At 41.3% G+C, this 19,122-nt stretch overlaps 1 protein-coding gene across 5 annotated transcripts in view; it reads left to right on the forward strand.

The window, feature by feature from the left end:
- The window catches only part of ADCY1 (adenylate cyclase 1), a 350,409-nt gene that overhangs the window by 190,218 nt on the left and 141,069 nt on the right, over positions 1–19,122 (forward strand). For all 5 annotated transcript variants that reach the window (XM_061585729.1, XM_061585731.1, XM_061585733.1 and 2 more), the window contains exon 5: positions 11,927–12,054. In XM_061585729.1, coding sequence (XP_061441713.1) covers positions 11,927–12,054 — 128 coding nt within the window. The remainder of the gene's footprint in view (positions 1–11,926; positions 12,055–19,122) is intronic.

The following is a 19,122-nucleotide window of genomic DNA, read 5'->3' on the forward strand; positions in this document are numbered from 1 at the left end:
TAGCTGTACCACCATTTCATTTACTATGGATGTACCTGAAGAAAGCTTTTTTGTTGCTTTTAGCATCTCTTGCTAGCCTCAGCTCATTCTCATCTTTAGCCTTCCTGACGCCACCCCTGCAATTCTGTGCTACCTGTCTGAACTCTTTCTTTGTGGCCTGGCCTTCCTTCCACTTCCTATATGTGCCCTTTTTTATTTTCAGGCCATCTCTAAGCTTTTTGTGAAGCCACATTGGCTTCTTCTGCTATGTTCCATCTTCTGTTCCTTGTTGGAATTGTTTGCAATTGTGTCTTTAGAACCTTCTTTCTTAGAAACTCCTACCCATCTTAGACTCCTTTTCTCATTAGGGTTGCTTGCCATGGAACCTTACTTACCGTTGTTCTGAGTTTATTAAAATTAGCTTTCTGAAGTCCAGGGTACACATATGGCTACTTTCAGCTTTCACTTCCTTAAAAATCAAGAACTCAAGTATAACATGGTCACTTTCCCTCAGAGTTGACATAACTGCCACTTCATCCACTCAGTTCTCTCTGTTAGTTAGAATCAAGTCAATAATAGCTGATCCTCTAATTCCTTCCTCCACTTTCTATAGGAAACAGTTATCTCCAATGTAAACCAGGAATTTCTTGGAGGGACCATGTTTGGCAAAATTTGCCTCCCAACAGATAGCGGGTAATTGAAGTCCCCCATTACTACTACATCATGCCTCCTTGAAACAATGGCAATTTGCTTTCATTCTCATCTTCTCCTTGATTGGGTGGTTGGTAGTAGGCTCCAACCACTGCACTCCTTTTATTCCTTGCCCCATTAATTTTAATCTAGATACTCTCGGTGGGGTTTCCAATGACGTGGAATTTTGAGGTTCGCTGGACCGGGGGTCCTTGAAGAAATTGAAGACACAAGCTTGCAGCAAAGTTAGGCCTTTATTGGTTATGTGCACATGGTCAGTCTCCTTTGAGTGGACGGAGAGCTGCACCATGGCACTGCTTGCCTGGTTTTTTATACATTCCAGGACAAAGACTTTAGCATATACCAATCAGGAGGTTACACATCAGCATTTCATTGGCATTACATAAGCATTACTTAGAGGGTAATGTTCAGCATTTCACTTACCAGTACATTTTCCTATGAGCTAAATATTCCAGCTAATGAGCTAATGCATTTCAGCTACTGTAATCCTTCCTACGTCTTGGAGATACCGAGATATTCAGTACTAGCTTTTGTTCCTTTTATCTTATCTTAGAGAGTTGAAGCTGTGCCAAGTATTCCATGCTTTCCAGCCTCATATACAGAAGAGACAGCACCAAGGAAAGGATTTGTAGCTGGCCTGCTACACTATTTGAAATATTATAACCTTATAATTCCCAAATAATATATATTTGTTTATTGTTTGAATATAAGATTTCCCCATTACCAACACATCCTCCTATATTTCTGTGCAGGGATATATACTTTTAACACATAGTGCAACTCTGCCTCCCTTTCTGTTCCTTCTGTTCTTTTTCAACAAGTTACATCCTTCAACTGCTGTATTATTATTATTATTATTATTATTATTATTATTATCTTTATTTATACCCCGCCATTTTTCCAAAACTGGAACTCATGGCGGCTCATTCCACTCACAGAAGTCATCCCACCAAATTTCAGTTGTACCTATCAAGTCATATTTAATCTCTTGTATTAAGAGTTCAGGTTTATCCTGTTTGTTTCCCATACTCTGGCCATTAGTATATAGACATGGAAGAGCATGTGATCTACATTCTTGCTTCCTTCCTACATTTTTATGAAGACTATTACTGGGCCCCATTAGAACTGTTCCCTCAGTTCCTGTTACTGTACATAAGTCTTTTTCAGTCATTGCCTCCAAGTTTACATCTCCCTCCCCCTTAGGATACAGTTTAAAGCCCTCCTAATGAATTTCTCTATGCTGTGGCCAAACACATTCTTCCCAGTCCTTATGAGGTGCAGCCCAGCTGTCCACTTTCCAGGAAGTGTAGCCTGTGATCCCAGAATCCAAATCTCTTGAATTGGAACCACCTTCATAGCCAGTCATTCACCCAGAGTGTTTTTGTTTCCCTTTCTACTCCTCTTCTAAGTACCAGAAGGATGGATGAGAAACCTATCTGGGCCCCAAAGTTCTTGGGTTTCCTTCCCAGAGCTTCAAAGTCTGATGTGATTTCTTCGTAGTGCTGTTTGGCAGTATCATTCATACCCACATAGATGATACAAAAGGGATACATGTCAGTGGGCTTTATAAGTGATGGCAGCCCTTCAGTCATATCTGTATTCTTTCCTCCAGGAAAATAGCATAGGTGGTGAGTGCATGGGTCTTCTCAGTGTACTTGGGTTTCAGTACCACACAGTAGGAAGTCTCCCACTACTCCTCCTCTTCTCTTCCTCATGTGATGGGGCATAGTTTCATTTCCTGTGCTTGACTGAGCTTCAGTCTCTCTCCATGATGTGGATTCTTCTTCTGAAGGCTGTCCTCCAGTCTCATCCTTAAGTGCCTGAAAGTGGTTCTATAGTTCCAGCAGTGCAACGTCTCTTCTAGCTCTTCTGCTCCTGTTACCCTTTTCCATGGAGTTTCCTCTGCTATTCTTCCTCTTCTGCTTCAACAGGCTGTTGTTCTTTCACCTCTTGTACTTCTCTTTGCCGTTCTTCTAGCATTCTATCTAAGAACTCTTCATCTTGTCTGATACTCTTCAGTGTGGCCACCCGAAGTTCCAGGCCTCTCACTTTTTCTTCCAACAGTGCCACCAGCTTGCACTTGTTGCATGTGTACGCCATGTTGTCCTCAGGCAAGAGAACAAACATGGCACACACCTTGCAGGTTACCATCAGTGGAGTGTTCTTCCTGTCCATATTCTCTATTACATTTTGTTTCTTTCCCCCCCCCCACTTGTATTGGAATGGTCTGTGTTTTGTCCTGTCCTCCCTGAAGGTTAACAGGAGAGTTCCACTGGTATGTGGTGCAGACTAGTGTGTGTGTGTGCACATGTGTATGTGTACATATATATATATATATATATAGATCCTCTTTGACCTTCCCACTGCACTCTGCTGCCAAGCTCCTAGTAGCTCTCCCTGTTTGCTCACTCTGTTCACTTTCCTGATCTGCTGTTGATCTTCTAATTTTAAGCAACTACCAAGCATTTTGGAGTGATTTGACTCTCTTGACTTCCTTCTCACCAATCCCCTCTTTTGGGTAAGTTTCCTCTTTTGAAGTCAAATGTGACCATGTTGTATTTTCTTCGACTTTTATCGTTCTTGCTATCCTTTTTCCTTTTACACTTCCTTCCTTGCTATCAGGCCCCAAAAGGAAAAATACATCTAGATACTTCCCTTTGAGGATACACTCTCTAATTTTTCACATAAGATAGAAACCCAGAGTGTCCTCATTATCACTGTAAGTTGAACCCAACAGCTCTTCCTGGAAACCCAAACCTTTTTTTAGGAACAAATCTGATTGTCATTCCCTTAAACACTTACAGAAAGTCCATCCCAGTAGCCTGGGGATATTAGCAGGCCTGTGAAGGACTGCTGCACTGCCATCTTGGCTTCCCTCCTATGTAGATACAGGATCAGGTCCCCCATCAACAGACCTTGCTGGTAAAGAAGGGCTGAGAGACACTTAGCTGTTGACAATGAGCCTTCAGAGGTCCATATAATAGAGAAGGAAGGGGGAAAGGAGGAGAACAGTTTGTTAAACATACTAAGCTTTATGAAAGGTTGTGAATGAGTTGTGTTACACGAGATTGACAGTAGGTGGTGATAATAAGGCCTTGTCCTGTCCTTGATTTGCCATTAAACATCACTTGAAGAAGAGGAGGAGGAGGAGGAGGGAGAAGGCCTGATTGGAGCTCCAGTGGTGCTAAAGGCTGGCAGAGAACTTGAGGAGATGGCAGGCTACAGGGTGAGTCATGAAGCCTCAGTCTAGGCCCCCCTAGGAACTGTGGGGGGTATTCATTGGGGAACTGTGGGTGTGCTATAACTCCCTGTCCCTAATAAATAAGCCAAACGGTCCTGTGATTGTGGCTCTTTGTATTTCGAAAGAGGGGAACCAGGGCCATGGATGTTCCCCTGCCCGTGGAAGCCCAACACCGCCACTTACCAATAGTTTATGGCTGGTACCAGGAAATGACTCCTGCCTGGCCTTCTTTTCTGTCCATTTGTAGGACCACTTTGTCCAACTTTTTTTCTTGGTGGATCTGCTCTCCTTCACTGGTGCCCAAGCTGATTGAACTTCCTGACAGTGAAGGACACCCCCTTACACACACACACACACACACACACACACACACACACACACACACACACACACACACACGAGTGCTCTATTAAGGCATGCCAACAATGTTGGCTGAGTTGTGGGAATTGGCTGTGCCAATGATTTCATCAGTTTCATGCATTATGTGAATTGCACAAGAGCTCACAAAAGCCATGAAGCATCACGTTGCTGCCTAGCTGTGTCCTATTTGGAGCCCTTTGCTATACTCTAAGGCAGCCTTTCCCAACCAGTGTGCCTCCAAATGTTGTTGGACCACAACTCCCATCAGCCTCAGCCAGCATTGCCAATGCTCAGGAAAGATGAGAGTTGTGGTCCAACAACATCTGGAGGCACACTGGTTGGGAAAGGCTGCTCTAAGGTGTAGATGAAGATACCACCCCTGTCTTAGAGATGGCTCCTGCCTTGGGTGTGGGGAAGGGCACCATGAGCAGGCCATGTTTACAAGTGCTCTTCTGTCTCGGTGGCATGTAAGTTTTGATGAACAAAACGAGAAAATCATAGCATTGGCCAAGGACTAATGCATGCAGAATACCAGCCACCTTACATCATCCACCCACCCTAACAGCCTTTGATTGCTCTGTAAAGATAGAGGGGAGTCCAGGCCCAAATCTGGGAATCTGTGTCCTGTTGTTATAATATGGATAATGATTTAATATTGGACTATTCATGGATGATGGGGCTATCAATGGCTACTATACATGCTGACTATGTACCCTCTCCAGTATCTGGGGTTCTGCCACCTAGACACAGCATGGATTGAACATGAGACCTTCTACATGCAAAACATGCTCTGTCTCTTACCTAGGGTCTTTACCCCAGAGGAGTATAGCCTCTCCTTGGAGTGGGTATGGATCCCCATATGCACCTTGGCCCAATGCCCCACTGGATGCATTCCCAAACTATTACCTTGTTATTTTTATTATTAGTATTATAATTATGACCATTGGTATTAATCTCTCCAGAATAAATGGGTCCTGGAGGGTGGGAGGTTGCTCCTGTGGTTCATTATTTTTTTGAAGGAGCTTTATGACTGGGGATGTCAGGGACTGAAACCTGGGGTTATTTACAAGCAAAGCATGTGCTCTTGCATGTGTTATGGCCACCTTGATGCCTTTGTGAATGGTAAATTGGGCAGGCCTTGAAAATCCCAATAGGAGCATCCCTCATCCATATCTATAATGGGACCACCTTGTGTGGTAGCCAAGTCAGGTGTCACATATGGGGGACTACTGCCAATGACAATAGGTTCCCCTCTCCTTTGCAAGGGAGGAGGCAACTGTGTTCCAGGAACTGTAATCCCACCACTGGTAAATCATACCAGGTACATGCCCACCTCAATTCAAGTCCTTGGAGACTGATTCACCTGATGCATGCACAAAACCCTCCTCACACTAGAAAACAAAACTGTCCTGCAGCAAGCTATGGCTATGCTCCTCCTGGCTCTCTGTTTTGATTTGTCGCTGTGGTATCCCTTCCAACCTGATCAGGTCACTTCACTCTTTGGGTTATTTGGTGTTAGCCTTTGTGATCCTTTCCCAATTAAGTTTGTAACAGCAGTGCTAAGGCCATGGGCTGGCCCTGCCTTCATAGCCCAGAAGTGGACCAAAGGGAGATGGTTCTCCCTCTGCAGTCCACCAGCACAGATATGCCAGTTCCCATAACAATGCCTGCTGAGTTTATGGTATGGCTGAGTGGAGTCATAGAATCATAGAATAGTAGAGTTGGAAGGGGCCTATAAGGCCATCAAGTCCAACCCCAACAGCTTCAGATACATGATTCCAAGCTTAAGGGGACCCAAAGAAATCATCTATCTCATTCCTCAATCCCATGACAATACTTTTCCCATCAGGGCATTACTAGCTAGCTAACTAACTGCCATCTGTCTAAGTTATAAACTTTCCATCACAATTGATTCCTTTCCAGACTCTAACAAAGTTGACTAATTTTCCTTCAAGAGTTTGAATGGTGAACAGAGTCTGTTCAAAAGCCCTTCTATCAAAGTTATTGGGACTGAATATCATTTAAGGCCCAGTAGGCTTCTTGTTAGCTGTGGAAGACACTTTCAATTCTATGCAGCTTCTGCTCCTGATCCTACTAATTTACCAAATTAGTAAAGTTTGGGAGCAGTTAAATTTGATTAAATTGACAACTATATTAAAGAATAGAGAAAAATACCCAAAGAAGTAGATAAATGCAGGTTAGTAACCCGTTACATAAAAAGGAAATTGAAAAATATCCAGAAGTAAAGTGAAATACTCACTCTTATAGTGTACAAATGAGGCACCTAAGTGTGATATCAATACAGTATAACCCTTTTGGTGTAAGTGTAAGATCCTTTCAATTTCCATATTTATTTTTAAGCCTGATAGTATTGGAAAGTTGTGATATTTTCAGTTTAGAATGTAAAAATATCTAGTTTTGTATGCTTCTTACTGCAGAATTCTTGTTAAGCCATTTATTAATTATGCTGTTGGTCTAAAATACAAATATTAGAGTGTCTGTATGCCATTAATAACCCATACTAACCAAATGCCAGCTTCTCAGAATAGTGAATATTTATAACTGTTCATTTCTCTTATTTATTTATTTATTTATTATATTGATATACTGCCCCATAGCCAAAGCTGTCTGGGCGATTTACAAAAATTAAAAACATTGAACATTAAAACAAATACACAATTTTAAAAACCATACAAAGTTTAAAACCATGAAGCTCAGATAAACCAGGTAAAAGACCTGCGGTCAGCACCTTCTGTTAGAATGCCTGGGAGAAAAGGAAAGTCTTGATCTAGCACCCAAAAGATAAAAATGTTACTTAGTTGATGTCTTTCTGGCCTTCAAGCCACCCAACATAAAACTCTGTGATTAGTCAGGGAGGAAAATCTGGTATTTTTTAAAATAGAATTTAATTTGCTTTTGTTTCTTGAATTTTTGGAACAAACTTAAAAACAATTCCTGTGAGGTATAAAACAAAATCTGTAAAATAAATCATAGAGATCGAGTCCTTGCTTCATGATTTAAATTTATAGTAAATGTGAGGTACAGGGAGCCCTAGTTGATGAAGCATCTCTACCCCAGGTTGGTTAGCCTAACCCAACAGCTCAGATTGTTTTTTGTAGATAAAAAAAACCTCTGCTGAACTGGTGATGACTGACAAACAACAAGAACTTGGGGTCGTAGTGGAAAGCTTAATGAAGGTGTCGACCCAATGTGCAGCACCTGTGAAAAAAGATGAATTGCATGCTAGAGATCATTAGGAAAGGAATTGAAACTAAAACTACTGATATCATAATGTTAGACAAATCTATGGTGCAACTTCATTTGTAACACTGTGTACAGTTCTGGTCACCTCAACTCAAAAAGCATATAGTAGAGTTAGGAAAGTTCAGAAAAGGGCAACCAAAATGATCAAGGGGATCACTGGAAGTATACATTTGATTGAGAGTATACCCAGAATAACATGCCAAATATCATACAGTGAACCTGCAGCACATAAGAGGAATTTTAAATTAGACTTCCAGTGGAACCACTAAAAGCTTTGAAAGTGAGTATTGTGTAGTGGTTAGTGTGTTGGACTATGTCTTGGGACACCAGGGTTCAAATCCCCACTAAGTCATGAAGCTCACCAGGTGACTTTGGGCCAGTCACTGCTTCTCAGCCTAACTTACCTCACAGTATTGTTGAGCTCCTTGGAGAAAAGGTAGAATACAAATGAAATAAAAAAAATGAACTCTTCATTGCCAGAAACAAAACCAAGTTGCTGTAGTACCAACATATAATAATCACTGTAATGTTAAGGGAATTCATTAGAGAATAGTGTAGTTTCAGTCCAGGTTTTGTTTTTGTTTTTAAAACACATCGGGAGCCAAGGCCTGAGTTAGTTGAAGAGAAGTATTTTTTGTGGACTTTTCTCATGCCTAATGTGTGTTCCAGTTTGTTTTATTATCGGTAGAATCATAGAATGGTAGAGCTGGAAGGGGCTTATAAGGCCACCAAGTCCAACCCCCTGTTCCATGTAGGAATCCAACTTAAAGCATACTAGAACAGGTGCCTGTCCAGCTGCCTCTTGAATGCCTCCAGTGTTGGAGAGCCCAACACCTCCCTAGGGAATTAGTTCCATTGTCGTACCCTTCTAACAGTCAGGAGGTTTTCCTGATGTTCAGTCAAAATCTGGCTTCCTGCAAATTGAGCCCATTATTTCATGTCCTGCACTCTGGGACGATCAAGAAGAGAACCTGGCCCTCCTCTGTGTGGCAACCTTTCAAGTACTTGGACAGTGCTATTCTCTCTCCCCTCAGTATTGTCTTCTTAAGGCTACGTATGCCCAGTTCTTTCATTCTCTCTTCATAGGGCTTTGTTTCCAGTCCCCTGATCATCCTTGTTGCCCTCCTCTGAACCTGAACCAATTTGTCTGCATCCTTCTTAAAATGTGATGTCCAGAACTAGACACAGTACTCAAGATGAGGCCTAACCAGTGCCAAATGGGGGGAACCAAAACTTCACACGATTTGGAAACTATACTTCTGTTAATGCAGCCTAAAATGGCATTTGCCTTTTTTGCAGCCACATCACACTGTTCATATTCAGCTTGTGATCATCAACAATCCCAAGATCCTCCTTGCATCTAGTACTGCTGACTCAAGTATCACCCATCTTATAACTGTACATTAGGTTTCTTTTTCCTAGGTGTAGAAGTTTGCACGTATCCATGTTAATTTTCTTCCCGTTGTTTTCACCCAATGCTCCAGACTATCAAGATCCCTTTGAATTTTCATTCTGTCCTCCAGGGTATTGGCTATTGTTCCCTATTTAGTATCATCTGCAAATTTGATAAGCATTCCCTGCACCTCCTTATCAAAGTGATTTATAAAAATGTTGAAGAGCATTGGGCTTCAGACCGAGGCCTGCAGTATTTATTTATTTATTTATTTTGTTTCATTTTTAAACCGTCCATAGCGAGTAGCTCTCTGGGCGGTGAACAAAACAGGATTAAAATACAATATACAATAAAATCATTGATGAACAACAGCAAATTAAACAAAAACATTAAATAAAACATATTGACATTAAATTTGAACATTATAATAACATTAAAATGCCTGGGAGTATAGCCAGGTCTTAACCTGGCGCCTAAAAGAAAGTACCGTAGGCACCAGGCATATCTCCTCAGGTAGGCTGTTCCATAGTTCGGGGGCCACCCTGCTAGTTACCTCCCCCCACTTTGAGAAGGACCCATTGATAAGCACTCTTTGAGTTTGATTCTGTAGCCAACTGTTGGATACACCTGATAGTTGTTTCATCCAGCCCACATTGAGCTACCTTGCTAATCAGAATATCATGGGGCACTTTGTCAGAAGCTTTGCTGAAATTGAGATATATTGTGTCCATAGCATTCCCACAGTCTACCAGGGAGGCTATCCAATCAAAAACTGAGATAGGATTAGTCTGGCAGGATTTGTTCTTGACAAATCCATGTTGGCTTCTAGTAATCACTGCATTGCTTACAGACTGACCACTTTATAATCTGCTCCAGAATTTTCCCAGGGATTGATGTCAGGCTGACTGGTCTGTAGTTCCAAAGTGCCTCCCTTTTGCCCTTTTTGTTGATAAGGACAACACTCGCTCTTCTCCAGTCATCTGGCACTTCACCACACCTCCGTGATTTCGCAAAGATAATGGAGAGCGGTTCTGAGAGTTCTTCATCCAGTTCCTTTAATGTTCTAGGATGCAGTTTATCAGGCCCTGCCAATTTGAACTCATTCAGAATGATTAGGTATTCCTTGTTCTGCCCCTTTCACTTCATGTTTCCTGGGAGGGTCATAGACCCTTTTTTGGGAGAAGACTGAGCCAAAGTAGGAATTGAGCACTTCTGCCTTTTCCTTGTCATCTGTTACCATTTTGCCATCCTCATTGAGTAGCTGTGCCACCATTTCTTTTCTCTGTCTTTTACTATGGACCTACCTGAAGAAAGCTTTTTTGTTGCTTTTAGCATCTCTTGCTAGCCTCAGCTCATTCTCATCTTTAGCCTTCCTGACGCCATCCCTGCAATTCCATGCTACTTGCCTATACTCTTCCTTTGTGGCCTGGCCTTCTTTCCACTTCCTGTATGTGTCCTCTTTTGTTTTCAGACCATCTCTAAGCTTTTCGTGAAGCCACATTGGCTTCTTCTACTGTCTCCCCCTTTCATTTAATAGAATTGTTTGACATTGTGCCTTTAGAATTCCCTTTTTTAGAAACTCCCAGCCATCTTGGACTCCTTTTCTTATTAAGGTTGATTGCCATACACGTGGAAGTGTTAGCAAAACAACTCCATGAAAAAAACCCTGTAATTTAAATTCCCCAAATCTGAGAGTTTACTTCTTTGTCCCTCTCAAAATGTGGGATAATAAATACCTAGACAGCCTAATTGCTTGCAGACAATCTGATTTATTTATTTAAAAGTATTTCTAAACCATTTAATTTTTTTTAACATTTCTAAGTAGTGTACAAACAATACCAATGACATATAAAGAATAAGCTCCTCTCAGTTCTTATCTGGAACCACTGAGTTTCATTGGTCTGCACTGGACCAGTTTATTGCTGGAAATTACAGAGTGGGGTGTAGGGAGAGAACCTTAGTCAAAAAGTTCTTTTTTTGTGGAAAAAGGTCATGTTGCACAACATATACTGTAATATACACCCTCCTTATTCATAGAAATTAGGGAGACTAGATATGGAACAGAAAGACGCATGAGAAGAAAGATGAGAGGAATGCTGCCTGCTTTGCCAAAGACAGTGGGAAGGCCTGCAGTAGGGATGCCCCATCCACACAATATCTGACCTGATGTGTTTTTTAAGAACTGTAAATTGCAGTAAGGAAATTTACACTTCAAACTGGAATCATCTCCAGCTCTATGATGCTGCATTTACAGGTTTCTGCTTTTGTTTTCAAAGCTCTTGTAGGATGGAAGGACCTGCCAGTTTTGGTTCTCTCAATTTTTCATTTTTCCAGTCTTAAATTTGGTTCTGCACATTTCTGCAGCAATTTGTAATTTTTTGAGGGGAAAATCCTCCTAAAAGTTCTTCAGCATTTTAGTGTGAATATCCAACACAGATTTTTGTATGCAGTTCTGATTAATATACACATTTTTGCAAGCAATTTCCCCTAACATAATGCATTTTGTATGTTATTTTCACTTATTCATTTTTATATACGCTTTCTTCTAATATATGCATTTTTGTAAACATTGGTTGAGGAACTATCACCAAATTAAGATACAAGCGAATGTCAAAGGAGGGCTGTGTTTTGGTTCTCATATTGTTTTGGAAAGTGCTAATTTGATAGATTCAGCTTTAAATTATGATTATTTAAATCATTTAAATTTCAACCATAGGGAAATAAAATAGGAGAGCGAAAGAACCAGATATTAATATGGTTCATGTACTCCACTGCAGTTCTGTGCACTGCATATGGAAACATATTTAGGATCTGTCTATTAGTTTCAGCATTAAGCCAAAGGCTGCAAAAAACACACACCAGATTTGTTTTCATACAGCTATGAAAATAGCATTGGATAAGATGATATGCAGAAATGTAGGAACGTGTATTGCCACAGTAGAAACTTCTTTTATCTTTCTCTCTCTCTTTAATTCAAGGAAAATCATTGCAGAAGAATAAAAATTCTAGGGGACTGTTACTACTGTGTATCAGGACTGACCCAGCCCAAAACAGATCATGCCCACTGCTGCGTAGAAATGGGATTGGATATGATTGACACCATCACGTAAGTTCTTCAAATGCTTGTATGTTTCTATAACAGGAGTGGCTAACCTTCTTTGGCCCAAGGGCTACAGTGGTTCATAACAAGCCATTCAGGGGCCTGACTGACCCTTACTAGCACCTTTTGCAACTGCCAGTTCCACTGAGCACCCTATTTTGATGCACTCAGTAGACACACGGGATGGCACCCAATGCCTTATTTACCTTATAATGAATCCAGTTCTAATAAGCAATATTCGACACTCAAACTTAACCTTTATACCTAAATCTATTAACCTGATACATAGATAAAACAGTTAGTTTACAATTTTCACACAGGCAGCATTAACCTTTTATCCAGATGATCAGTCTGGATACTCAGGTAAAGAACCTTACCAAGCCAAGGGCATATTGTAGTCATGATGTAGCCCCTCTTTCCTTGGTGTGATGTGATATTATTCCCTCTTCCATTACTGGTACTGATCACTTATATAGGGCTTGCTACACCTACTCCACCCCAGGTGTTCCCTTGGATGCTCCTACCTTATCCTGGTCACCTTGCTTGTAAGGTCTCATGACCATCCTATCTGTGTGTCATAACTTATATAACTAATGACTTCTCTGTTTGCATGTTTTCTAAAGCCTATACTTTCATAACATGTTTGCATCTATTTCTGACAGACATTCTGCCCCACCCTTAGCTATCAGCTGTCCCCAGCTGCTTTCAAGCTCCTTAACTATGTTATAGTGTCTCTATAGCTGGTATTTAATTCAGCCTCATTACAGGTCCTATCATAATAGCATATTTGGGAGTTTTAGGCTTCCCCAATATTATTCATACATGAAGCATCAAAAAGTAACAAGTGTGGCCACTTTATGCTCTAACTAATACCAGAACATGCACCACACACATATATACCCTTGGGATCTCTGGGAGGGGAATAAAACTCCCCTCCCCACCCAGCTGATGCAGCAAAGGGGGAAAGCTGTTCCAGTGTAGCCATCTTCCACTGAGTAGCCATAGGGAACTATAGTTTTGAGCAATGATGGTCTTCTCCTCACCTTCTACCATGGAGGAGAGACCCCCAGTGTAGCATCCACTTATTTATTTATGTAGGTATGGAAGAAAATACTCACTCTGTGAGATGACCTACCTACTTGCCTTTCCTAGGAACAAAAAGCAGCAGAAGTCAAAATAACTTCAAGGTATTCATTAACAACACAAACACTCATATGAAAACAAACATATTCTAACCAGTTTTGACTGTATTAAGGAGAAAGCCACATCCACCCCAGTAGGCGGGGGAGCTTCTTTTACATTCCAAGCCTTCTCTTTAAGAAATAGGTCATATTTGCTATATCTTCCCCTCTTTGAATGGATGTGAACCATTATCTTCCAATTTGAAACAAAATCTGAGGTCTGGAGTAAGAGGTTCAAGTGTGGCTCCCTATTGAGGAAAAGTCTTTACCACTTCCCCATTACAAAGTCAAATGTGACAGGGTAGTAGATGACTCAGCTACTCTTGGTTTGATACACTGGGCTCATCTACACAGTGGTTACTGTGTGTTTGGTACGACTCACATCTTCTTTTAATTTGCATGGTTCACATGTCGTTACCGGCAATCAGAAGCTATCATACAGTTTCCCCCCTGTAAATCCATACTAACCCAAACCACTGATAATACAAAAAAGGAAGAAAAAGTCTTCACTCCTTATCTGTAGTGCTTGCAGATGCTTTGCTCTGATGCTTTTAGGTGGGTGTGTCATTCGTTCCCCTCTCCATGCCCACTGTCTCCTCCCTTCTTTCATTTTGCTTCCTGTAGGCTGACAAGCAACTTCTGGCTGCTTTCCTCCATTCTGCTAGCCTTTTTTATGTTCCTGCAAATAGTGCCATTACTCTAGGGTCCCACTTTTTGATGCTCTGCTAATACAGTGGGGCCAGCGGGGCAATCAGCTGTAGCTCAGGGAGCTCTAGCTGCTGCACTCCAGCTGACAGTGATCAGCTATAGCGTGTGAACTCCCTGCACTACGCTACAGCTGATCACGCGCTACAGCTGATCGCTTCAGCTGGAGCGCAGTGGCTGGAGCTCCCCGGGCTACAGATGATCGCTGTCAGCTGAAGCGCAGCAGCTGGAATCCAGTAGGGCCCCACTTTCCAGTGGTTTTCACTTTTTGGCGGGGGCCTGGAATGTAACCTGCCGTATGAGTGGGGCCCTACTGTATTTTTCTTTCCCCCCTAACTTGTGCGCAAAAGCGTAACACTGCTCAAACAAAGATTTGTATTTCAGCCATATTGTAATAATACAAATAATCACACTTCCAGGTTGTGTGTGCTTTTTTAAAAAACATGTAACTTACTACAGCTGGTAGAACAAACTGAGAGTGCTCAGAGAGAGTGGAAATGTTAAATTAGAGGGTGAGGTCATTAGGAAACTGCGTAATTAATCCTTCCCCACAGTGTGAATAGAAAACACTGTGTTTGCAGCTGGCATTGAGCCCTTACTGTGGACAATGCAAATAGAAAACGGAGATGAAAACAGTGTCTTTAGTACAAAGTAATGCTCCCATGTGGATAAGCCCACTATCTCTTTAATATCTCCAGACACCTCTGGGTGCTCAGGTGGAGTTGTCAGAAATTCAATGTCTCAGAACTGTACCTCTCCAGAGATTATTGGCTCATTGGGACATCTCATGGTGCATCTGAGGTTTTATGGGTCAGAGATTCATGGTTCTTTCTCAGATGTGTAGTTTCTTTTGTATGTTGTTCAAATAGGTTCTTTCATTACATATGCTCATCCCTCTCTGCAATAAATGCAGTTAGGACCCATCCAGTACATGATTCGTTGTTTGTTTGCCACTCTGGGCTTTCTCAGGAAGGGTAGGATAAAATTTTAACTAATAAATAAATAAATACAGACACTCACTGCTGGATTTGGTGAAGTCATACAGACACACCTATGGTAAGTGTGGGGAACAGTGATTTTGAAGCAGCTAGTAGCATGCTATGCAGAGCTTGGAAAAGTTACTTTTTTGAACTACAACTCCCATCAGCCCCAGCCAGCATGGCCACTGGCTGGGGCTGATGGGAGTTGTAGTCCAAAAAAGTTACTTTTCCAAGCTCTGATGCTATGTAAAAGTCTCCTCATTAACAATTGGATTGGAGCAAAAGAAGACCATTGACAGCAGTATTTCTGAAGTTTAGGAGAGCCAAATAGGTTCCTATGCCATCTTGTAATGCCTTTTTAGCATATTCTTTATGGTTTGAACCATGCTTTCAGCAAGTCCATTAGACTGGGGGTAGGTCGGACTCGAGTATGTCATTATGATACCCCATTCTTTGGTACACAATAATTCTCCTAAATGAAACATGGTCAGAAATTATTTTTGGAATGATAGATCGGACAAAAACCACTTTCATCTTAATCACTACATGGGGACCAATTCAAGAGGGAACTGAAGAACTTCAGGATACTTTGAATAACAATTGGTTCAAAGGAGGAAGGCATTGAGTTCAAAGATGTCAGCTGCCCACAACTTTCAATCAGAGAAGATCAGGAACTTCATATAGCAACATGGGCTCTCTCTGATAGGCTGTGAGGACTGACATTGTGAGCAATTTCATATCCACTGCTCATTGTGAGTATTCATGTTTGGTCAGAGGAGTCAGTCTGTTGAACTCCTTGATGTGGCAAGTGCAACAGTTTCATTCAATTGAGGGCTTTTAAATTCTTCTGTGGTCAACATGGCATAAGGGATCTTGTGACACCCTTCAATCACAGATGGTACCTGGGGGCCCACATAAATGAGGTGAGCTCCTGGAAATTAACCAGGTCCCTCAAAGACATCAGGGTATAAATTCAAATGTTCAACTTTGGTAGCCAATGTAGGGAGAATAATTTTGTGTACCCTTCTAACAAAGTAAAGGGCAACAATCTGCCTAGTTGGGGTTGGCAAGAATGCCTGGTTTGTAAAGTTAAAAACTAAAATGGTTCTGAGGCAAAGAATTGTGGGGGGAAACATCTTGTCTGAAATGAGGCCTATGAGAGGCCATGAAATTGCAGTTCTCACAGCTGAAACTAGTTAATTAGGCTACAAACAAGAACACCAGTTGAGAGTGGTACTTCAAGACCAATCTGCCTGGGAAGGTTGGTGAGTGTGTGAACGTTAGGCATGAAAGTTCCAGAAGATTTCATCATCAGAAAGCCTCCTGATTGGCTAATTAATTCCTGGCTGTTGCCAGGCTTTTCCCCATAAGAATAGGATTCAGACTTTAGCCTTTGTTCCTTAGTGTTCTTGATATTGCATGATGTTCTATCTGCTATCCAGGCTATACATCTCTGCGGAGATGTGGAACCATGCAGTTATTTTGCTGTTTACCTCTGTTGTAAGTATAGATTAGACTATACAGTTTTGATATTTTTATCTGTGATTATGACTCTCTGTATTTTACCTAGCCCTTGGGGGTGTTTGGTTTAAGGAATTATTTCGCTGCTATATTTGTGCACGTATATTTTATTTAATATAGCTACTTCTTATTTACCAATGAGTGTTAATTGCAGGGGAGATTTGGCTCTGAGTCCAGCACTTTGGCCAATTAGCCAAAAATGCAAACACAATTTAGGTTGGTCTCTCACAGTCCTAACCACTTCCTGTGTAACTTGGAAGAATTTGGTAACATGTTCCTGTTGGGGAGAGGAGAGGAGGGCAAGAGGGAGGGGAAAGGCAGGTTTGATCATTTGCATGCTTTTTGAGTTCAGTGGGATTTACTCCTGTGCAATCATGCTTAGGATAGGTGAAACTGAGCATGGAGGAAGGGCGGGGCAGGGAGAAGTTTGGGTGGGTAGTCTGAGAGCTGTTGGGAGATGCCCTATTCCCCTCACAGAGCTACAATCACCAGAAGAGGGGTGAACTCAAACTACTCTGGCAATTGGAACTCTGTCGAAGGAATAGGAGTCTTCTAACAACTCTCAGCACCTTTCACAAACTATACTTCCCAGGATTCTTTGGGGAAAGTTGTGACAGTTTAAAATGGAATAAATGTCTGGTGTGGATGTGACCCCTTCATTAGCGAAGCCAAACAGCTGTTAGTCTAGCTTTTAGAACAGTTGGTTCTTACTGAGCATGCCTGGCCTTATCACTGAGTTCAATGCTAAATTTCTTAAATTAATTAAATATTGGCCAGGCATTTTTTAAAAACTTTTAAACTGCAGAAGATGAAGGTCAGAGTATGGGGCAAGGTCAGTAATAGGATTATAGGTAGTCTCTGAACATGGCTGATTTTTAATTAATTTCAACAAAATGAGACGACTGACAGAAAAAATTACAACAGGGGTCTGGATTTCCCCCCTTTGTTTTACACTTTGAACTCTAGATTCTCTCAGAGTGAGTTGTGTGTCACCATGAAAACTTAGAGGGTTGTTAAACAAGTGTTTCTGAGTACAGCACTATAAGTTTTGTTAAGACTTTATTTTGAAATGAGTTTATGGGAAGCAGCAGAATGAAATGAGGGGGGTATTTTCAATTTAACATTGCAGAACATGAAAAATTCATGCTTGGCCTACATTATACAGCCACTCTCATGGTTGTATAATCAATTCCATCTGTTCCATTTTAAATCTGTCCAGACTGGTAATATTCAAACACAGGGTTTTCCTGGGTTCACAATAATCTTTGGAGACTTTCGGGGCTTCTGCTGAGGTTTCCCTTGTTGGCACTGCATACACATTCTGCATTTTGTATATTTCTAATTCTTTGTTACTAATGTAAGGCAACAGAACTGTAGTCGTAAGATCTTCTAGTTTGTTGCTTGTTATTTGCATTGATTACAGTGAAGCAGAAACCTGTGCTTGCTCCCACCTTCTTCAATTATTCCCCAAACTGCCAGTCAAAACAGAGAAGGAGGGTTTGAGGAATTGCATTATGCAGTGTTTACCAAAGGCCTGCTTCTGTCACTATCAGTAAGGGATGGGATCTGTTGGCCAGTGCCTCTTCAAAAGCATTCCGTCGACCTAGCAGTCAGCATCAGTACAAGCTTGTAGTTTGTCCACTATCCATTGTTTTTACCAGTCCAATTTTTTTCCTCCCCCCAAATCAATGTTTAGAAAGAAACTATCAAAATATTGGTAATGCCTTTCAAAATATTGAAAGAAACTATAATATTTTGAAAGGAATTATTGATATTTTGAAATAAAAGTAGTGTCAAATCCTCTTACTCCTCCGCTATTATGGGCTGTTATAGGCTTGGCATACTTCCTCCCCACTTGGAGCTTTGATTGTTCAATTGGAAGGGGGTGGCAGAGAGAGAAAGGTTGTACTTCTTTGCTGTGGTGTGAGTAAAATCAATAAAGGAACACTATATACGATGGGGGGAATCCGGTATCGGGGAAAGCCACTGAAGTTTTATTATTTTAAACTGAGTTTGAATTATTTTAACTGTATGTATGAATAGTTTTAATACTGTAAATTGTTTAATTTGATTTTAATCTAGACTTTTGTATGTTTTTAATTATATGTGTGCTTTTATCTGGAAGCTGTGTGAGTTCCAGTTTTGGAAAAAGGGTGGGGAAAAAATAATGACAATAAATAAATAAATAAATAAGTTTGGAGCAAATGTGATTGCTCTGCAAAGAATATGTGGACCATTGAATAATCCCATGCTAAAATTGCATTCAGTGGAATTCTTACTCATCCCTACTATCAGGTATGGTGTTTGAGGTAGGTCATTGCTATTGTGCTGTCCATGGGGACTTGCATGGGGCAGGGAAATGGCAGGGGAAGTACAGGGTGGGCAGCAGCTGCACCTGCTGCTACCAATCGTGTGATCCCCTGCCCCATCCCAGTCTCAGCATGCAGCAACAGCACCACTACATGCTACATATAAACTATAGCCACACCCCAATCTACTCCAATGTTTCTAAGTGCTGGAGATGATGGTCAAATGCTCAGGAAGCAACAAGCACACTGGAGCACTTGGCCTACGTACTTCCTCAACGGAGTGGCAGTAAGAGGAAGTGGCACAGTAAGGACAATGAGAGCCATCAGCATTGTTGTTTCTTGGGAAGGCCACCACTGATTTCACTGCTGACAAATTCA

The sequence above is a fragment of the Rhineura floridana genome, chromosome 10 (genome assembly GCF_030035675.1).
Source record: "Rhineura floridana isolate rRhiFlo1 chromosome 10, rRhiFlo1.hap2, whole genome shotgun sequence".
NCBI classification, from domain to species: domain Eukaryota; kingdom Metazoa; phylum Chordata; class Lepidosauria; order Squamata; family Rhineuridae; genus Rhineura; species Rhineura floridana.